A 21,626-nucleotide genomic window follows, 5' to 3' on the forward strand; every position below is an offset into this window, starting at 1 on the left:
CAGTCTGCAGCCATATGTTAATTTTCACATCTTCTGTGAGTAGGGCAGAAATGCCTTCTCCATAGGGTATGCTAATTTTCTTCCTAGGGATCTCTGTGTCGCTTCTGTGAATGTAGGGCTCATCTGTCAGAATTTTTCAAATAGGAAAAAAACAGCTTACGCTTTTGAGAGGCAACAGACACAAACTGGAAATACTTTATTCTTACATTTAAGTAGAATTTCCTGTATCTTTATTGAGTCACTGAACAGTAGGACAGTTTATGAAGTCTCTGAACTTGGAGGTACTGAAACTGTGACTGGACAAGGCGCTGAGGCACCTGTCCTGTCTGACCTGCTCTGAGCAGGGAAGTTGGAGCTCTCCAGAGGTCCTTTCCACCCACAATGCTCCTATGACTTCGTGATTATCAGAAAGAGACCAAGTTTGGAAAAAATAGTGAATTTTCCAGATTTAAGACAGCTAATTCCAAAACTTGGATCCTCTATAACTGTCTTTCTGAAAAATGTTGTGGCTAAGTCCTAGACTAAAACGTGCGACCATTGTAATATACTTTAGCACCTTGCAGAGCACAAGGCTGTACGTAAGTAAACATGTCTCATTAAAAATCATTCACAGTCTCATCAAGCAGCCCTTCTGAAGTGCTAAAGTATCAGTTTTAGAAGGTTTTGAGAGGCATTTATGTAATAATAATGTCATACAGTCCTCATAGTCTATTGGAAAGAGAATTTCATTGTTTAAAAAAAAAACAACTTCTACAGGGTGTTGTGAAATGGTAAATAAGTAGGTGAGAGCTTGCTTCAGAAGCTTAGCTTCTGGTTGAGCTTAACAGCAGTGCGATAGTCTTTGCAACAGAGAACAGGTTTTCCCATAATGAACATTTTTCCAATAGGAAGAGAAGACAATTCTCAGTGGCAAAAGGCTATCTGACTTCTTGAAAATTGCCTACTCTTCTACTGTTAGTTTTCTCACCCTGAATTCCTCAGACATCAAAGCAAAAATATCAGAAAGAGCTTGTACAGCAGATATTAATTTAAAAGTACGCTGTTGTGTAGGGTATGTTCTCTGCTTCACGAAGAAGGCCTGGCTAGAGCATCTGTTTAATACATGGCCAGTCCTGGCTATGTCGAGTTCTGTCATGCATCAGATATTATCGTGGTTTGGAGGATAACCAAGCCAGGGACTCATTCTCATACTTCTGAGTCATTTGTCAGTCCAGGGAAAAAAACAAACAACAAAAGCCTTGGTTCAGACAAACCACTTTCTAGGCACTGATCGCGCAGCCTTACTCAGCTGACTACTACTTTTCCTCCATACAGGGAGGTATCATACCTTTGTCAAATAGAGAGGCTTTGGGGGCTACAGTGCTTTAATATTTTTCCCTTTCCTTTCCTTTTCCTAAATATTTAATGTAAGTAGCATTATTCTGATAGGTAGTAAAGTACAAATTTAATAGAAGAGCCTTCTCTAAGTGAGCACTGGTAGCTGACCCCCTGAGGAATGAACAGCTTGTTTACTTTGGACATTTTCCAAAGCCCACAAAGAGTTAAATAACTTTATAATGAACCAAGACGTTTGTCTTCACTATAACAGCAGTGTCTTCTCTGCAAAACCTTTTTATTTTAACCCTCTTTGTACCTTTTGAGATACCTCACTGTCCCCGACAAAGACCCAGCCCAAAGAAGGGTGAAAGAAAGGAAGTGCATGGAAATTGTGAATGCAAGCACGTTGTTCTGCTGCTTCTGGAAGAGGAAATCAAAGCCAAACAAAAAGCTTCCCACTGTAACTTTACTTCTGATTTTTATGTGTTTTCTCAGTAATGCGAATCAGAAAGGATACAAAGAATTGATGGGGTTAAACTGGAAGAGCTCGAGCATCTGCCTGAAGGGGGAAGGAGAACCCCCCTGGAGGGGGAAGGAGAACAGCCCAGTGTGAGTGTGTGAGAGCTGGGGAGCGCTTGGCTGCATCCCAGCACAGAGGGTGCAACGCTCTCGCTGTGTTTCCTGCCTAGGGTGGGGTCACCTCGCATGCCTTCTCTTTCCCCCTTTCCCTTCTTGAAATCGCTTTCAGTTAACATCTGGAACTTTTTTTTTCTAATCAACATCGTTTCCTTAGCTAGAGCAGAGCTTTTTTGTGATTGGGGAATTCTTACAGTTTGAGATTGGCCAGAAAAAAAAAGTCAGAGGTTTTGGCTTTGTTTCCCTTCTCCCTCTTTTTTTCCTAATATGTGAGAAAGTGTGCCTAAAATTTGTGTAGTGACTAGTCTTACTCCACAGAAAAACTCTGCATTCCTTAAGAGTAGCTGAACACAGCAAATTCAAGGTGTTACTAGTAACCTTTATTTATCGGCACTTCAACAAAACCCCAGGCTAGGGAAGGCAATTTCCAGTGAGATTCTGCAACCACGATTGAGCAGTCGGGTATATTTTTAAATGATTTTTCAAACGATCTACACGTAGCTTACAAAACATCTTAAAGGTATTAAAAGACTCTCATTAAATGGTCAGAGAAATGATAACTGTGTCATTTTTTATGGCAATAACCTGTTCTCTTTAGATTAATAATAATTTATGTTTTTGTTGGGTTTGCACAATGCCAAAAGTATAGCAGCCATCCATCCCCCAGAGGGGCAGCTGCCAGTGCTTGTTTTAGAGAACCTCTTTAGAGAACCTCTTTGTGGTTGACACACAAAAGTTACAGGAGTCCTTATAGAGGAATATTCTGTAGCTTTTATAAACATGGAAGCAGCAGCAGAGATGAACGTGGTATGTCCAAGGCCGCAGAGGGAGTCGGTAGCAGAGCTGGTGCTGGGCTTCAGAGAAGTTTATTTCAAAAGTTAGGAACTTAAGCACAAGTTTGCCAGATTGTACAAGGAGGTTGGGAATGTTGGTCAGGTGCTCCATTTTGGTGACAAAAGCCATCTATATCTATATCTTATCTACATCTATATCTACATCCTATCTATAAGCCATCTCACATCTCTGTACTGTCTGCAAACAAGCACAAGCCATAGTACCAGTGCGAGTACTGGTGCACTTGTTATGGTTTCTGCATGTCCCTGCTCATACAGTCTTGATGCTGTTAGCGCTTTGATGCTCTCTCTCTTTCTCAATCTTATGGTTCCTACACAGCTCCATAAGGAATTCAAAATCCTCTTGATTCAATGATCCATTTATTACAAGTGAAGTGATCTTAACATTTCTTTCCAAATGCTTTTTAGACTAAGTTCCTCCTTGGCTTTCCTTAGTTGTGAAAAGCTGTTTTCAGTTTCTTGGCCTGATTTTTCACTCACATAGTTAATCTTCCTCTGGCTTCTGATAAACAGCCAAATGTTTAAAATCTGCTTTGGTATTCCCTTGTAAAAGAGGTTGGATTTACCAGAGTTCATCACTGCAAGCTATTTCTCAATTTTCTATATTTATTTTGATGTAAAATCTTTCTAGCAAACAAACAAACCTCCCATTTTACTAGTTACTCACTGTCAGGAATATGAGCTGCCATTGTACTTCTAACGAATTCCATCCTTTCCTCTAGCACAAACATTGCTCTACTCGTCTGTAATGATTTTGTTCAGACTTGGTGGGACTCTTATCTCTGAGCTTTTGCAGTTATTGGTTCCTTTTGTGGCTCATCAAATGTTACTAGACATGCTACATGCTTGATGTAGATCATTCTGGAAATACTTCAAACGAGCTTGCTTCATATCTTAGTCAGCAAACTCTGCTCATAATTTCAGACTAATATTCAGAATTTCCTCACTGGAAGAGGTGCTCTCTACATCTTTCACTGTACTCTGTCACAGAACCCGTAGCTAACATTACAAGGGGACATCATTTGCTCACTCTGTGTTAATTAGTACATTGCCTTTTGCTGTAGTAAACATGGCTGAGAAACTCAAACTTATAGATCTGTACCTACAGGACACTTAACAATCATCCGATCTGACTTTCTGCTAAACACAGACCAGAAATGTATACCTAGGTGTATACCTAGGTATAGAAGCAACCAGGCAGGTAGCTGACGACGAGGAATCTGGACAAGACAGGTAGATCATTTCCATCGGATTTAATTAAAAAGTTGGTCATTTGTCACTTGCCCTTTTCCAATCGTACTAATTTATAGGTAGAAAATAATCATGTTGGGATGCTAGACTTGGTGTTTGTGAAGGATTAGACTTCACTGAAGTACATACATCAGTATGCTAGGTGAGCATAGAGTATTGCTGCCCATAGTACTTTGTTTGTTGCTTACATAAGCTAAAAGATTTGACTACCAAGTCAGAAACTAATTGTTCCTATCCTCTGCCTGAATATTCCTGTTACCATCCCATTCATTTTATAGTTCTTTGTGAAAGCTGTGTTCAGATGCATGGTCTTGCACATACAATGTGTAAAAAGTTCCGTTAATTCCGTTAATTTTTCTTGCATTGTATGTGGGTTTATGCAAATGGGAATTTGCTCGGCCTCTGTCTGCCAATGTATCCTGCCTCCTGTGGTGGTGCCCATCTCCAGCAACCAGCAGCACACATGCATGTGTAATTGGCCTGGACAGCAACTTGGCAGTGCAACGATACAGTCCTTCTGTGTACCTACAAAATCTTTTATGGCTGGCATCATGAAGTTACAATCATACTTGCAAAACACCTTTTTCACAATAATATGCTTCACTAGTTCCTACTGAGCCGCCATTTATTCTGGAGGCAAATTCATTAGAATAATTACACCATTTGGGGAATAATCCGTTTTGTGAAACATCCAGGGTGCATCTTTTTTTAAAGTTGCATACTTTTAGTTTATTATTTTTAGCTTCATTTTAACTTTAATTTGTGCAAAGGTATTTTTAAGAAGCCCCAATCTAATTTAATAGAAGCCTCTGCTTTGCTATCAGTAAGAAGCCCAGTTGGAATGCCACTATTGGTCTGCTTCTAGGAAAGTTATATTTTATGAGATGAGGATAGCAGGGAGTCTCCCAGGACTTGTCTTTAGTCATTTCAGATTGTACTTTGAAACTTTACATTTCTTTCCCAGTCCTGTTGTTAGAGGCCTTCTAAATCTATAGCCCGTTAGTTTAGCTTTATTCTCCGCAATAGTATTTCCTGTTTAAAAATAGTGCATGTTTCTATGTCTTTGCTGTCATCTTTGTAATCCAACATATTTGATTTTTACCATCGCAGCGTTGATGGTGCTGCTGTGCTAATGCACATGTAAATTGAAATTGTGTACACAGAAATGGAGAACACGCTGTGAAATGAAAGTCTGCGAGCTCGGTTTGGCATATAGTCATGAGCTAGATAAGAAGCAGACTAGGAATAGAGATTCATCAGGAACTAGTCCTGCTCATATGCAGTTACCCACAAGAATGAAGGCTTCTTGTTTGAGTCTGCATTTGCAAGTCTGGTGTTTGGGACAGCACAGGTTGGCCTGAATGGCTAAGCTAGCAAGGCAAGATGTTCTCCTCTGCTGGTTAAGGAGCATGTCTGCAGTAATACTGCCCTGGTCGTTACTCAGAAGTCTTTGCCTCCTGTCTGTGGTGATACAAGCTATCTGCCTTTGCCAAAGCAATTATAAATCAAGTCTAATTAGTTCTCACTTTTTTTAATTCATTGGAATTATTGTCTGTAGGATGATTTAAGGAAATGCACAGTTGACTGTTTGTGTGTGTAATTCATTTTTATTTGGAGAATACTGAAGTTGAAAGAAATGAAACAAACATTAAATATCCTCCATGGCTCCACAGATGTTGCTGCCTTCTCTAACAGCAAAGGTCTGACTACATGGGCAAGTAACCATGGGATATAGACTATAAATAAATTCCTGGGCGGTTATGATGGGTAGTAAACAAGCTTATGCCTGATTTACCTCTCAGTAATTGAGATTATTTGTCCCATGAACTGAAAAGCAAAATGCCAGCACCAGAACCGGTGTAATTGGTTTTGTTGCATTGTTTTCTTGTAATAGCCTACAACCTTGAGTGAGATCAGGGCTCATTTTCTTGGACATTGGTAAGTTGCATAATAAGAAACAATTTTCTTACATTTCAACATAATACAAAGAACAAACTGAATGCTGAACATGGTAAAATGATGTTTTGTTGGAGTACTATTTGCTTAGAATAAGTATTTGCAGAAGAAATGAGAGCAATGCACCTTTCCAAGCATGCAGTCGATATTTGTCTCCTTCAGGATATCTTGGAAGACTTTTTCTTACTCTTTTAGAATGAAAGCATTTCATATCCTTCTTAAACTAACATGGATATAAAATTCATGTCTGTGTGTGGATATATAAACAGTACACTGTTTTACTCTTGCCATTGCTTATTTGCACACAACCCAACTATTTCCGAAGTATCCCACGTATTTTCTAAGTGCTTACAAAGACTGAGAAAGAATCTGCTCCATCCTGAGTGTCGTCCTTGTGCTGTTCATGTCCAGGTATGGAGAAGGTGGGAAGCTTCCTTGCTCAACACCTCTCGCTGTGGTATCTTTAACCTTTCCTTCTCAAGAAGAAAGTCGGTCTCTATCCCATCTGAAATATCCTCTGGTTATCCCCATGGGTACTGGTTTTCATTAGCAGCACACTCACTTATCAACCATTGCTTGTAAGGGTTTGAAATGGTCTAGATTGATATTTATTATTAAGGTCTGCAAGTGTTGTTCAGCTTGATGCCACTTTTTATTGCAAAAGAAAAGTAGGCTGTTTCATTTGGGACTGCAGGTTTCGTGCATGTTCAAGAGCTTGTTGTTTAAGATTTGTGTTTGAAGGTTTTTTTTATCCTTCATGACACGTTTCCTTTCCTCTTATTTTATTTAGAGCATTGGCTTTCTAGTAAACTTAGTTTTAGAAGTTCCTTTTGAACCGTCTGGGACCCAGTCATCAGCAAACAGTTAAGATTCTGGTGTAAAATGCCTTTTGTTCTGGGTTCAGGGAATAAAAGAAAAATTAGTAATATTCTCAGAATTCGTACTGCCCAAGCCAGCTGTTAGTGAATTTTTAACTTTCCCCACTTGGTTCTTGATCTAAGACCTGCTGTTTCTAAGCATTGTTTCAAGTTAAAAAAAAAAAAAAAAAAGTCTTGTTACTTCTTGCTCAAAATAAGAAGAAATTCTATGTTTTCAGAACTTGTGATGGCTAATGTTTACATTTTTTTTGTTTACATATTTTTTAAGAGACTTCGAGATGCCTGAGTTTTATGACACAGTAGTTGTCTTAACCTGAATAACCAGAATTGCTACTCATTTTTGGAAACGTATGTTGTGCTTATATTTCAGTTCCTTCTGGGGATACTCTATTAAGGAGTGCTCTATTTGGGAAATTCAGAATTTCTCACTGCATACACTCAGATGAGTAGCATCCCCCTCTCTGTTTCTCATCCACAACATTTTTTCTTTTTGGAGGAAATATTCATCACTTATAAGCCGCTTACTGAATTTAATATTAAGTCCTTGTTGTCTTTATTTACTTGTACGTCCCGTTACACAGAACCCTTAAATAGCTTTGTTGAATGTGCTGAGGGGACAGACCTACAAATGGATTGAATCTGGCACATCCAGACGCCCTGTAATTGCCTTCAGTCCCTGTACTGCAAAAATTCATCAGAAGTGAATGTAGGAACCAGATCTGGTTTCTAATTCTGCTGATTCCAGCATAAATGGAATGCAATATAGTGACAGTTAAAGTATGTAGTCATGAGTTTGTTATGATAATGTTGTATGCTGAAAGAAGCCGAGTTCTCTAATAACAATGTAAAACATCACTCCCTGTAATACATACGTGTATCTGCTTGTGTTCCAAGTGTCACTGGGTGGGGCTGTAAGAAAAACCAAGAGCAGCTGTGGTGGTGAAACAGGGTGAATAAAAGTTTGAGTTATTGTTAACATATGTACCACTATAATAAACCCCAATTTGATCACTTACATGAACACAACATATTGCTGAATAAACCCCCTCTGGATACATTTGTATTCCAAAACATGTCATAAGGAAAGATTAACAATTTTGGAAAGGGATCATTTCCTTGGGATGCAGATTTCATTTCCTTGCCTGGTATTCTTGGAAACCTTTCAAAAAGCTGAAAGCAAAATAAAAAATCATAAGATGGTGTGTTAAAACCTGACCAATGTCTTGTTTAATTAGCATAGCAATCAAGCCCGAAGGGACAAAGTGCAGGCAAGGCATAAAGTCCTGATCTTGTGAAGGCCAATTTTGCTCTGTAAATTAAGCTAAAAATTTATGAGTTATTGTACTTTGAGAAGTTTGCTGCTTTGCAAAAAGCTAAATTAGAAAAAAAAATCAGGTCTTCTAAGAGAATTTTTTAATCTCCTATAAGAAAGGGTATTAAAACAAGTTTCTGGGAATAAGGAGATTTGCTTCTGGTTTACAGGTTTGAAGGAATTTCACTTTACATCTGTCTTCTCCGCTTCTATTGCAGTCCCTTGAGAAATGTTTAGGTCTTTCTGTTTCACTTCTCAGTGATATCCCACTGTCCAAACCCCACCTCAGCACTCATCGTTTGCAAGTCACGAAGGCAAATCTTCATCTAGTGACAATAACCAGAATTATTTCAGGAGATGAATAAATGAGAGCAACTTATGTCAGTAGGGCTGGAGGGGTTTTTATACCAACTGAAATCATGTTTAATCAGTTGGTCAGAAGGATATCTCAGATCCAGTATGGCCTCGTTGTTGAGCCGTGTCACTTTCTAGTTCTTCCTCACGTATCAAGTAACCACCTTCTCATCTGTCTCATTTGTACTAATGCTTGAGAAGAACAGAGATAAATTACAGTTTTGAACTTCTTCTATAGAGTGAACTGAAGCCAAAGGAATAAAATGCAGAGTTAATTACTGTCTTACAGTCAAGACGGTTTTCAAGGGCTTTCATAATGCTCCTATCAACCGTAATACAACCATGAGCAATGCAGAAGAGAGGTGTTCTTGTGAGTGGGCTTACTACAGCAGGTTACATTTCAGATGCATGGCATGGTAAGAAAAGATAGTAATGTACTTAAGCTGAGGTATTTGTATGGTGGGGGAAAAGCATGAAATCAGCATTAGTGCCTTAATTGCAAAATTCTCTATTTCAAATATGGAGAACACTCATAGGAGCAGTATTAGCTGAGGTATTGCTGGGCGGTCCCTGTGCCGTTGCTGCAGTACCTTTGTGGCCAGCGAAGCAGTGGCTGGCTGCTCCCCGAGGGAAGCGAGCCGGGAGCTGGCCATGAGAACCACGACCAACAGAGGCCGTGGCCCTGCCAGAAGGGGCTCAGGCCCATGGTGCCTGAGCAAGGTGAGCAGGGCAACCCCAGTTTCAACTTCAGGGAACTAAAATTAACATAAACTAGAAGTTGTATTGGTCATCTTTCAGAATAATGTCTTCGTTCAGAATAATGTCTTGTACCATATTGGGAAGCTGATGAAGTCTAGCTTAATTTTTCAAGAAAAAAGAAGATCAGAGAAGCGATAGATGCTTATTTGAATTCCCTTGTCTACAGGCCTGTCACTCCTAGCCTCCAAGCAGCTGGTAGGGAGGGTAGGAAGGTCCAAGGTCAGTACTCAGACATCACCTCACCCTATTGCCAATGTCTGAAGTTTTCCACTAACTCTGCTAGCACTGGAGAGATGGCCCAGCAGATTCCCACAAAGTGAGAGCACTGGGAGGAGAGCTAAATCCTCACCATTGGTAACTGAAGGCAAGAGACGATTTGATAGGAGTTCCCTTGCTGGTAGAGTCCCAGTGAAAGAACCATTCCCCAAGTCCAACCATTTAGCTCTCAGCAGCTTTCCTAGGTATATATTGCTTCTTATCACTCACAATCTGAGCTGTTTCATCTTCATCCAAAGGCATTTTTAAATAATCTGCTAATGCTTGAAACTAGCTTTAAGTAGTAGCTCTTCAGCTCAGAGGATTCAGACGTGCATTAACCCTGATCCAGAACACAGTGAAGCTCAGCAGATTTTAATGCAGTCCTTTGAATGATAAAGGCTAAAGAATGCACTAAATGGAGTAGCAGAGAGGATTTGGGCAGGCATGCTTGAACTCTAGCCCTATTTGTATACATAGTCTGTCCCATTTTCCTGTAATGATGCAGCTGCACTTTTGCTAGCAGCAGCATAGTCAGGCTAGCTACCTAGTAATTAATAGATATATGAATTTTAAGACCAGAAAAGACTTGTCATCTTCTCCTCTGATCTGTTGTGTAATTTCTCTCTATTCTTTCCGGCCTCAGATCCAGTAGTGTTGCTGGCAGCGGAATGTAATATTGCATTAAGAGTTCATCTTAAGCTATTTCTCATTATCTCCAAATATATAAGCTTATATTTGAATGTTATGAAAAATGCATTTTCTGTATCAGCCTTACAGAGCAATTTTTTTTTTGCTTGTTTTGTTACAGGTGGTAAGTACTGTTCGTTATTTTCTTTGTACCTTTTGGTTTCTATTATAAACCCTCAACTCTTTCTTACTCTAATTTATAGTTGTTGCTATCAGTTTCTCTTATTTCATAGATGCTTTTTGTAGTATTAGTTATATGGTTGCTTTTGCTTCCCTTGTGTTTTATCAACTTTTTTTAAAAATCTATTTTAACTAACTTATTGATCTTTACGATTAGTGAGATTTTTCCCCGATAAGTAAATGTTTTTACATAGTTTGCAAATATTATTCACATCTGTCTCTCAAAATATTTTTTCCAAGCTGTTTCAGTTGTTTTTGTCATAGTGAAAATGTCCACTTTAAAGAAGTAAGCGTGTATATTATTGATTCAGCCTTGATTTTCTAAAAACAAAAATAATATTCAAACACCACTGTGTTTTAATTAAATATATTCCTTTTCGATTGTCAGAATTCCACTATGTCAGGTACAAAACTCTTTGAGATAGAAAATGAGTGGCATCATTTGTAAACAGGAATTATTTTTTGTTTGTGTGTTTCTGGCAGCACGAGACCTTCAGCAGACAGTACAAAGATTGAAATCACTCGTTGTAATACTTTTTTCCAACCCATTTCAAAGAAATGTTTAAGAAGTGGTCTTTTATTTAGTTATTTTTCTCTAATGTGAGGAACTGTGAGTTCTCTAGTACAGGGAAATGTGACATATGGGTTAACAATTCAAATACTTGACGATGAGAAGGCAATGCTAGCATGATGGAAATTGGTGATGGGATCCTGTATAACAGCTCCTCCCTTGGGTCATAAATGGGATTGAGCTCTTGAGCTTCAGAGGTGAAAACCTAAATCCTTACCTCATGAATTAAAGAACTCTCGTCTCCATTATCAGTAGTAAAAATGTTATCCCCCGTCTGCAAGGAAACACGAAGCTGTTACAAGGATGCATACTGTACTAGCGCAGGTAGCATTTATACAAACAAGAAGCTTTTTCAGAAGTGTTATTCAAGAGTAGAGAATAAAAATCTGTTCAAAACATAAGAGCAAGTCAAAACTGAAATGAGAAATTGAGAAATGAAAGATGAGAAAGACAAAAGGACTTAGAAATGTGTATTATTTGTCATACAAGTAAGTACTCAGAGCAGGCATGTTTGTATTAAGCAGACTCTTACTTGTAGTCCAAAGTGGGAAACAGGGGAACTGGGCGTGGGGGTGGATAGAACAGCATTTAGGATGAGTATAGGAGCTGGGAATCGATGTGGTAGAAGACAGGAAGACAATATGAAGGTGTGAATTCAGAATTGTCATCACATAGGATAAACCTTGAAAAATGTCTTAGTAGCTATGGGCAGCGTAATTTAAGCAGAGAAAGCATGTCAATGGCGATCTGGAATTTGGTCCAATATCCTTGACAGTGCCATACAAGGACAGCACCAGGCATATCACATGTCTGAAATGTGTATTATTTGTTTATCACTTCACTGTCAAACACAGACTACTTGTCAGCACTCAACTGGAGAATTTCTGTTCTTTTCATTTATCACTGTCCGCAATGATCTCAGTCAAGAACTGTTTGTATAGGGCCACGGACACGGTCTGCCTTTTGTTTTCCGTATAGCACAGCTGAATGCTGTTCTTGTGGACCATGGGTTCACTTCCATAAGTTGCTCTATATTCTTATAAAAGAGAATGCTCTCTAGCCTACAGAGCGATACTGGCATCTCTCTGGAGTCTTTGTGTCTTGTTTACCATTGTTTTTCTTAGTCTAAAATAAGATATTTTGAACTGAAGAGTGTATATGTTGCTTTTTGCTATGAAGGGAAGCACAGTTTCTTTGGGACAGCCGTGACGTTTGCACGTGGTGCAGTAGACTTCTCCTGTTCCTGGCCTGCCCCTCATGTCCACAGGTAATTTCAACCTGCGCTCTGCCAGGCACCTCCCTGCAAGCTCAGCAGCAAGAATAAGGACGAGGTGAAGAAATAGCAGTAGGGGAAAGTAACACATGGTTAATCTATAGGCTAGGCAAGTACACACTGTGTGCTGCTACATGAACACCAAGCTCCCTGTGCTTGGAAACAGCTCAGTGTATTTCAAGCAAAAAGAAAAAGAGATCACAGACTGGCCAATCCCTAACAAACCAGTATGCATACCTGGTTTTGCACCATTCTAAAGAGCAGTCTGTATATTCTCTTGAAGTCAAAAAGAAGCAGCCTTTTTATTGACCATACTTCTGTCTGAACTGCAGCTCTTCTCCTACCCTTGGTTTTCTCAGAATAATTCATGTTCCAGACTGCAGTGAAGTGTAAATACTGAATGTGCTTGTAAATAAGTGACTTTAAGTATCAGAAGGCATCTAGGCACGTTACCAAGAAGCTCCACATGGGTTAATTTTCTTGACTTCTCAATGCTGTGCTTGTACAGTGAGCTGCAAGCGTGCTGTTTTGCAGCATTGACATACCCTTAGGAATGAAAGCCATCCATTTTCTGGGTGCAATGTAATTCCTAATCAGCAGCACTAACGTCCTGAAATTAGAATAATTAGAAAGCTAAAATAGTGTTGGACCTCATCAGTTCTCAGATGAGAAAACAGCCTTCAAGGGAGACTGCAGAGATTATTGATAATGATGCTGTTTTAACAGGTGATACCCTTCCCCCAAGGTTAGAAAGTGCTCTAAAAAACTGGGGGTATGTAACATAACTGAGTGCTGTTAAAAGCTGCTGCCTTCTGCCCCCGAGGTGACAAAAATATCAGCAATGGGAGAAATGAATCCTCAGGTTTATAAAGCACGAGGTCTTCTTTTGGGAGGAAAAATAAATCCACAGTGAAATTCAATGCTCTTTTTTGATCTATTTTTTTCTTTTTGTATTCTATTTCCATGTCTACTTCTCCTTGTCCTCTCCCCATCTAACTGGTTAGTGAGCTATTTATCTGTCTGGCTGTACACCTCTCTTCAAGGTACCAAGCATTCAGAATCCTCCTTCCAGCACTGACCTTCCTGAAGGGGCTGTGGGTGGTTTGCTGGGATTCTTTGGATCCGAACCTCGTGAGACAAGTAAGAGACAGCAAGAAGAAGCTTTCATGTGTCTCCCAGCTGCCTTCCTATCAGAGTCGAGATTTGATTTCATTCCTGAAAGGTCCTATTGTTTTCAGTAAGGCCTGTGAAATAGTTACTTGCTGAGTGACAGTGAATGGAAGGGCAGCTGGGCAAGCAGGGATGGTTCTCCCTACACAACTCACAGCTGTGCACTGGGATGGCAGATGTGAGGATTTAGCACCCCCTTTCCCCCCAGGACAGACTACAGGAAGCTGTTGTCAGCCTAGATGAGACCTTGCACAGCAAATACCTTTCCAGATCTGAATAACCTCCACCTTCTCAAAGAGAGTCGTGCTCTTTTATACAAGTTTTATTCTCTGAAATGTCAGGGTTTTGATCCAGCTTATTGACTAAAAGCTTTCTAGCATTTATCAGTTTGTCCATAGTTGTTCAAGTGACTAATTCTTTGCTCTCTCCATTGGGAGATTATTCTACTGTCTTCAGCTACATTACTCCCAGTAGTCATGCTGAAATTTCATGTTTCTTTGTTTCATTTTGTTGCTCCTTAATGCATCCTGTTAGATCTTCACTGAGCAATACTCTGTTTTTTGTTGTTTTTTTTTTTTAAAGTTACACACTTATTAGCTTTATGTCTTACTGCTTCTTTTCACATCTCTCACATTATCTATTGGTTGACTGAATAATGAGCCAAAAATTAGTCTTGGACTTTCTCAGAGTTGGACTAATTAGTGGGAGGGTAAATGTGCTAATCCACAAAGCAAAAAAGCTTCAGATATCACTCAAAACTCCTACAACAAATAAAGAATAAATTTTAAGGGAACAGTTCAAGGTTTCAGAATCATAAATTAGTCACAAATCAGAGACAGACAAGATAGAGGACAGACCAAAATGTATTTCACATCTGTTTTGGAAATTAACAAAGTAGTAGACAGCTGAGAGCTTCCTTAAGTTGCACTTTGTATTTTTCTGGAGATGGAGTTTGTGGGAAAACAAGAGAGAAAAATTGAGCAGCTGCTAATGTTGACGAAGGGCCTTTTGTCATGATCATCGTGTTATACCCTATTGAGAGATCTTGTGTTAGAAAAAAGCAGGAATGGAAATTACAGTGCACGTTACAGAGCAGTCTTTCTGTTGTCCCCCAGCAAATGGACATATCTCACGCAATGTGTGGCTTAAGAATGTCACACCTCCTCCCAGTCCTACTAGGACAGAAAGTTTCCACCTCCTAAGCAGAGAATTACAAGAGGATGTCAGTAATAGAAACTCAGAGTGCTCCTTAGAGCACTGTGCAGATTTGCTAGCGTACAATCAGCTTCTGTCCCAAACATGCTCATAAGTCACGACGGGTAGCTGTTTCAACAGGTTTTGGGGGTATAATTGGATTCAGGTTAAGGATGACATGGCAACAAGCATTGGAGTCAGATGGTGGCTGTTTCTGGAATTACTATAAGGTCTTTGTACAGAATGGGAGAGAGGACACAACATATTTGCTGTGTTTTAAATTTAGCATAGAAGTAAGCCTACAAAGTGGCAATGATTCTGAGATACTCATGTGCTACAAACATTAGAGGACAGATTAACAGGACCATAGTTAATGGTACTGAAGGAGCAGGAACCAGGAATGTTCTGATTTTCACCAGTGCTTATAAATTAGAACGGGACTGGAAAGTGTAAAAGGGATGAGCAGAGCTGGAATAAATCCATGAATGAGAAGACTTTCTGTTCTTGCAAATTTTCTACATGTTTTCTAATATGAACCCAGGGCAAATCTAAATAATATTAGCAGCAGTGATAGTTAACGGATTGACAGTGAAATTCCTCCTTTACTCTAATGAAATATGCATAAGCCACAACAACAAATACAATGTAGCATACCAATGTATGTAAATGGAATAGGTCCTGAATAAACTCAACAATGGTTCTTTCTTTATCCTACACTTTCTGTAGAACCAGTTCTGCCCCACATACGCATACAGTCTATGCATTAAAAGGGGAGTTTAGCTTTTCCTAGGCTATGCTTCAGGAAGTCAAGGATGTAATGGATACATTACTTCTTAACCTCTAAGGAAAATATCTCACTATCTGTCATTTCCAGTGGACCCCTTTCTAACCCAGCCAGTCATTATTAAACCATTATTAAAAATGCTTTCCATTATGTAGGGTTGAGAGTCATTATCCATTCACTCAGTAGCACACAGACCATGCAAGCCACTGGCAAGACTTCTGAGAAGTCAAGCAGAAGAGTAGCTGCATAGTATAACTGCACAAGAGCATCATTCCAAATTCAGCTCGTCCACTGCAATTCCTTTGTGATTCTTGTAGTCAGAATGAAAGGCTGCTACTTCTCCTGCATGCAAGTAAAGGACAAAAATTTGTGATGAAGTAGGAAATGAGTATTGTCAGGAGTATCAGCAACTGATAGAAGTGTTTACCTTAGTCCCTGAACATTGTGCCGTGCAGTCTCTACATTGCAGAGTTTCGGTAGCTCATTCTGGAACAGCGCTGAAGCAGCCAGTGCGAGGGAAGTGGAGGAAGAGCTTCACCTGCCTCCGTCCCATGCCATCAGTGCCAGACCTGCCAAAGCACCTTTTTTTTTCTTTTTTTTTTTTTCTTTTTTCCTCTGGGGCTCACAGAACTTGAGTGGACAGGTCCTGTTACTGCAGTTGACCGACTGCCTACAGGAGCTTCCCAGTTCTGTCACCACACCACTTTTTCTAGTCATAAATAGGGGTACAGTTCCTGACTGTAACCAGCCACAAGCTCATGTTTGAAAGAGGAAGAGAATCTTAAATAAAGTGTGGAGGTCGTTGTGGAGGCAGAGGCAGATCTTGGAACCTCTGAGACGCTGCATCCTGCTGTGGGCAGAGCTTTCTGTTCGTGTTGTCCATGTTCATGTTGTTCATGTTCTGTAGCACCTGGGCAGCAGAATACTGATTCTCTGTGCTTTTCTAATACACTCTGTGCTCCACACTCTGCCCTAACTGCTAAGCAATAGAACCTCCTATGATTTCTGAGGCAAATCTATTATCTAGTACACTTTCTGAGCTTATCTACTAAAAAGAAAAACCAGGCTGGTGCACAAGATGAGGTGATTACAGCAATAAGTTAAGTGTGGGGCTCACGGTGGGAAGATCATTGAATCTTTCTTTTCTTTGCTGGCGTGTTCTTATATGCCAGCAATAGGATATTTGAGAAATGCTCTAAAGCAAAAAGCTCCAGCTGTTCTCTCCTAGACAGAGGGATGCTCCAGAAATACAGCTAGTGGGTGGCCCAGATTCTGTCACTTTTGATACTGATGTTTTCAAGTGAGCAGGCTATGGCTAGCACCTGCTGTGGTGACTCACATATTGCTAGGTGTATAAAGACACCACAAATGGCAAGCAGCAGTCTCTAGACCTTGGGGGTTCAGGGAGAACCGGTAGGAGCAGCACAAGCTGTCATTTGGCTTGGATTGGGAACAATTGTATTTTCTGAAAGCTGGTCTTAGTTTTATAGGGAGGGAGTTCCTGTTGGGAACGAATGCCATTTGCATACTGCTTTATCCAGGCCATTAACAGCCCACGGTTATTTGAAATCTATAAATAAAAGAGGACAAAAGCAGCTACCTGCATGGAGTCTGTAAAGTGCTTTTACGAAAGAGAGTAATTTGGCCTCTAGGCAGACAGACCTAACATCGTCCCTTCATCACCCCAAAGCCCTGGAGACAAATCATCTTTGGATGCCCTGCCATGGCCCCAGGAGAGAGAGTTCTTGTAATCAGGGGTTTTAGGAGGCTGAGATTTCATTGGGGCCAGACCTAGCTGTTCTTTTGAACCCAAATCTGAATGGTTTCCAGCAGTCTATTATCTCCCTTTCTGGGCCCAAGTAGCTGATTCGTTCGTGGAGGTCAGGTGTAGAAAAGGCATCCATCAAAAAGCACAAACACCGTAATGCGGACGGCTCTACATGCACACACATGCAAACACCCCAAAATATTCTATGTAAAACTTCATGCAGTTGCAATGCTATTTTTGCCCAGATGAAAACAAGCAGATGTCTGTAAATGAACACGCACCAGTACACCCAGCGCTGTATAAACACATACCTGATTCCAGACTCTTAGTCCACATTCACATTTGCTTCCTGCAAAGCCACCTCCAGCACACAAATAACCAAATCTCAAGCTGACACTCAAATGTATGTGCTCATGCCAATGAAAATACTTCCACAAATAAGCTATACGGTTACGTCCATACATTGCAATAAAAATGCTCTGAAGCATATTTACACATACTGCATGCAGGAACAAAAAAACACACAAGCAGTGCATATGTATACACACACACACAAAAGACAGGAATCACTCAGCAGCTATAGTGTTTATGCTGGCAGGAGAATGTCAGTCACTGAGCAGCCTGCCTCCAAACAGATGTTTGATTGTTTTTGGGTTGCGGTTTAATTGTTGGATAGTGTTCCAGCACTCAGAGGGGATCGAAAATACTCCAGGTCTGCAGCTGCAGCAAATGCCAGCCTTAAAACAAGGCGGATTCTGAAATCATTGCTCGGGGGGAAACTGCTTGCGCAGGAAACCTTAGCCAAGTTCTGCATTAATACTACTTTGAAGTCAGAAAATTAATCTCTGCCATTTAAAAAAGTCCTGTTTTTTCAGGGCCTTTGTGAGTTTATCTAAGACAAGCCAATTCCTTCCGGGCAACTGTGACAGGTTATTGACTTGCCCAGGCTTAGAGACTTTATTGGGTCTCTCTTCATTTTCCAGAAAATCTTTCCTGGAATCTGTCCTGCACTTCAAGGCTCCTGGTGGAAGTAAGAAGCAACTTACTAGCCAGTCTCTTCGTTGCTTGTCAGTTTGCACTTCATTAATAGACCTAGTCAAAATAATTGTCCTTTGTCAAGACGAATGAGTATCTCAAGAATCTCTCTCTGCTCTCCAGCCACACAGAGTGGCACTCTTGTGCATGTCGTCGTTGGAGGTGCTGCTGGGAGTTTAAGGTTGGCGGTAGATGAAGGAGTGTATGGGAAACATGCTGCACGTTTAGCTTAGCTCTGTGGGAAGAAGGAAGCAGGAGGGGATGTGTTGGTGTTCTTGTGAGGCCTAGAAATGGGAGATGGTGAGAACCTGAATGAGGGGGCATGGAAATATTCAGAGGATCCCCCGAAGAAAACTCGATTGAGGATAATCAAAATCAAAAATAGTGAGTGTTTGAGCCACCATTTAGGATTCATTTAAAAAGATAATTGCATCACTGACTCTCTTGACTCATAATATTCTCCGACAACAGGATGGAAGTAGAAGTCCTGTCTCTGAAGTGGACAGGACAGTGTTGGGCCTGTTGTGAGGTTTATGGCATCCCTAAGAAGATCTTGTTACCTGCTGCAAGAAAAGCAGACGGGATCTGTATCCAAGAAGTGCTCTATGTCTTGCAAGGAGCTTGCAATTCACCATGCTATGTAAGATCTGTTATCTACAATGTAAATGTAGAACAGTGACTGGAATCCTTTGGGACAAAAAAACTTTAATACTTGCAATGGCTTGTGACTACTGTAAATGCGAATGAATCCTCCATTTATTTATTTTTTAATAAGCAATGTAGAATTAACTATTTTTTTACCTATATTTTTGAAATTGAGGGATATTTCCTGCTAGGCTACAGAGAAAAAGTCTAGGCCCAAGCTCAGAAAACAGCTTTCCTAGATTCATCTGGTGTTAAACAGTAGATACAGTGGGCAGGTAGTAAGTAATTCCTTTCCTTCTTTAATCCAATCATAGAACATGCATGCAAAAAATATCCTGAAAAGAAGTCAAGAAAAGAGCAAAGAGCTTCTCTGCAGGCTCTGTCTCTTTCGCAACAATCCACGTGGATTCCCCCAGTGTCTGATGCGGCGCTACCTTGACAGCTCCAACTCAAAAGCTGTGGATTTAATAGGTGTCAGGAGCAAGGACTGGACCAACGAGCTCACTTAATGGTCCATCAAAGCACAGCATGACATCATGGAAGTTGCTTGGTCAGCCCTAGCTTAGGTCAGCCTCAGCACAGCTGTCTCAACTAGATTCTCCATTGCAGACTTCCTCAGCTCTGCATTTTGGGCCCTGTTTGGTTTTTCTCACTGACGTTTTTCCATTTCCACTCCCCTCCTTTCCCTGGAAAAAAAAGACCCACGATAGTTCCAAGATGTGTTCCAGTTTCAGTGAGCTCCCCCTCCTGCTGCACTGACCTGTCCAGATGGTGTTCCTTTCAGCTCACACGTACTAGTCACAAGGCTGAAACTTTAAAGGTAATGAATCTGAAGCTTAACTCCATTAAAAATCTATATTGTACAGTTTGGGGGATAGTTAAAATCAGTGGTGGGCCTGCTTCAGAACCTTGTTTTCCTGCTGGATTTCTACTGTAGCTTGTTTTCTTTCTGTAGATCAGATGATAATTTTCTAATATCTTCAGGGGCAAAAATAATTTTCTTGTAGTATTTATGCACACTATCAAACACAGTGGTATATTCACTTCCAGACTCCAGTAGAATGCAAAATAAATACGGTCTGTTGTATCTCTTTCCACTTCATCCAACAGTCTGTCCAGGTCTTGTGACTCTCCTGAGTCGTCTTCTTGACCTGGGTGTAAATCTCCCTTACACAGCACCGTTCTCTTTCCTTTCCAGCAACTTCTAGGTTAGGTTACTGAGTGTCTTCCTATTAGCATCCATTTGCTGCCTAACATCAATTTCAAATTTTCATCAGAATGCTAAAGGCTCCTTGCTTGTTTCTTTCTCCTCTTTTCCTTGTTGTGTTAATTCTTCTCTGCCTTTCTGAAACCCTTTTGGAAGTACACTACTATGCTATTTAAAAGTCTCTTAAATCTTACTCCTCTAACAGCCCAATCTATGTGAATCTTCTTCTCTTACAAAGAAGAACAACTTTACAACTATACTAATCAACAAAAAATATTTCCCTGACTATGAGAAGGGCTACCCTGGAATCACTCCAGTTCAGACAGCAGGCTTCTTGGACCACAGACTACATTTTTCTTCTCTTCACTGCACTGTGTTGAACAGAACCCCTAATATAGTATTATTATAGTATTAATGTGAACCAAAATGAAGTTTTTATTCAGGTGTTATTGGATAGGTTTTGATCCAAGCTGAGTTCTACTCCTCCTGTGCAAATGCTCAGCACTGGAGGTTGCTTCAGTCTCAAAGCAAGAGTCTTCCACCTTGTACTGAATGGAAAGGCACTTAAGCAAAAAACTCTGATACACCCCAGTTTTCTGTGGTGTAATTCAAAGTACACTCGTGCACAGACAGCAGTGGCTTACACTTACTTCAGACCATGACTAAGCCTTTTATTAAGGGCAATTATGTAGGTAGATGCAACTGCCAAAGGAGGATATAAAGTGACAAAGGTATAAAACCAAACACACTAACAGAGTCATCTCAGCAGCCTTACTGGAACCCTTATGTAATGCAGAGGTGGAAAGGCAGAGGAAAGATAAGCGGTAACCAGGTAGAGTTAGTTACCTGCAGGTAACAACAGATACTTGCAAGCTTCATCATCCTATTGTGCAGGAGAGCCAAAAGCTACAATCCAGGAAGCCAGTTTCCCAATTCTTTTTAAAATTACCGTTAATAGTTTAACGGTGCCAAAACCCAGCAACAGATAAAACTCCAAATGGAAAATACCTGGCATAAGAAGAATAATTTATTAGCTACTTTGTCCGTTTTCTGAAAGGCAGTTTCAAAACAAAAAGGAGCAGTGGAGAAAAGGCTAATCCTATTGCATTGTCCCTCCGTGTGGGAAGAACCGAATGATTCCCTGAGCTAGGACTCCAGCAGGACAGAAGTCAAGTGGGACTCAGCCCTGTGGCCAGAATGTTTAGTAATCACCTGGAAGAATATTTTCAGTTCCTCAGTGGCTTTTCAGTAGACAATGCCCAAATACTTTATAATAAAAGCCAAGTATCTAGGTAGATAGTTGGACAGGTTAAGGTCGAATAGTGTACAAAGGCTGAGATTCTCTTCCTCTCCTGCTCCTGCAGGGGAGAAGCAGGTGGAAGGAGCCCATCCTGTGTTCAGAAGTTTGCTTAGGTTCCCAATCTGTCACTTGTGAAACACTTTGAAGGCCTATCTAATTAGGAAAATGGAAGGAGTCAGTACAGTTTACCTAATCTAGTTCTATTCCACCCCTTAAACTAAGCTAGAGCTGCTAATC

The 21,626-nt window shown here is 40.3% G+C and overlaps 2 protein-coding genes across 2 annotated transcripts in view; one reads left to right on the forward strand and one right to left on the reverse strand.

Annotated features, from left to right (window-relative positions):
* The window catches only part of LOC310882940 (uncharacterized protein), a gene marked incomplete at its 5' end in the record, with an annotated part of 146,725 nt that overhangs the window by 45,791 nt on the left and 79,308 nt on the right, over window positions 1–21,626 (forward strand). The window contains 1 exon segment of the mRNA XM_083802429.1: window positions 18,186–19,702. Within this exon segment, the coding sequence (XP_083658555.1) occupies window positions 18,186–18,289 (104 nt within the window). The 3' untranslated portion in view covers window positions 18,290–19,702.
* LOC310882909 (uncharacterized protein) lies at window positions 1,961–18,293 on the reverse strand. Its single transcript, XM_083802375.1, has 5 exons — window positions 17,514–18,293; window positions 11,231–11,287; window positions 7,909–8,062; window positions 7,765–7,801; window positions 1,961–6,908 (listed from the first exon to the last, which is right to left on the reverse strand). The coding sequence occupies exons 1-5, from the start codon at window positions 17,736–17,738 to the stop codon at window positions 6,797–6,799; spliced, it is 585 nt and encodes a 194-aa protein (XP_083658501.1). The 5' UTR covers window positions 17,739–18,293; the 3' UTR covers window positions 1,961–6,796.

This window comes from Anser anser, assembly GCF_964211835.1.
Source record: "Anser anser genome assembly, chromosome: 17".
NCBI lineage: Eukaryota > Metazoa > Chordata > Aves > Anseriformes > Anatidae > Anser > Anser anser.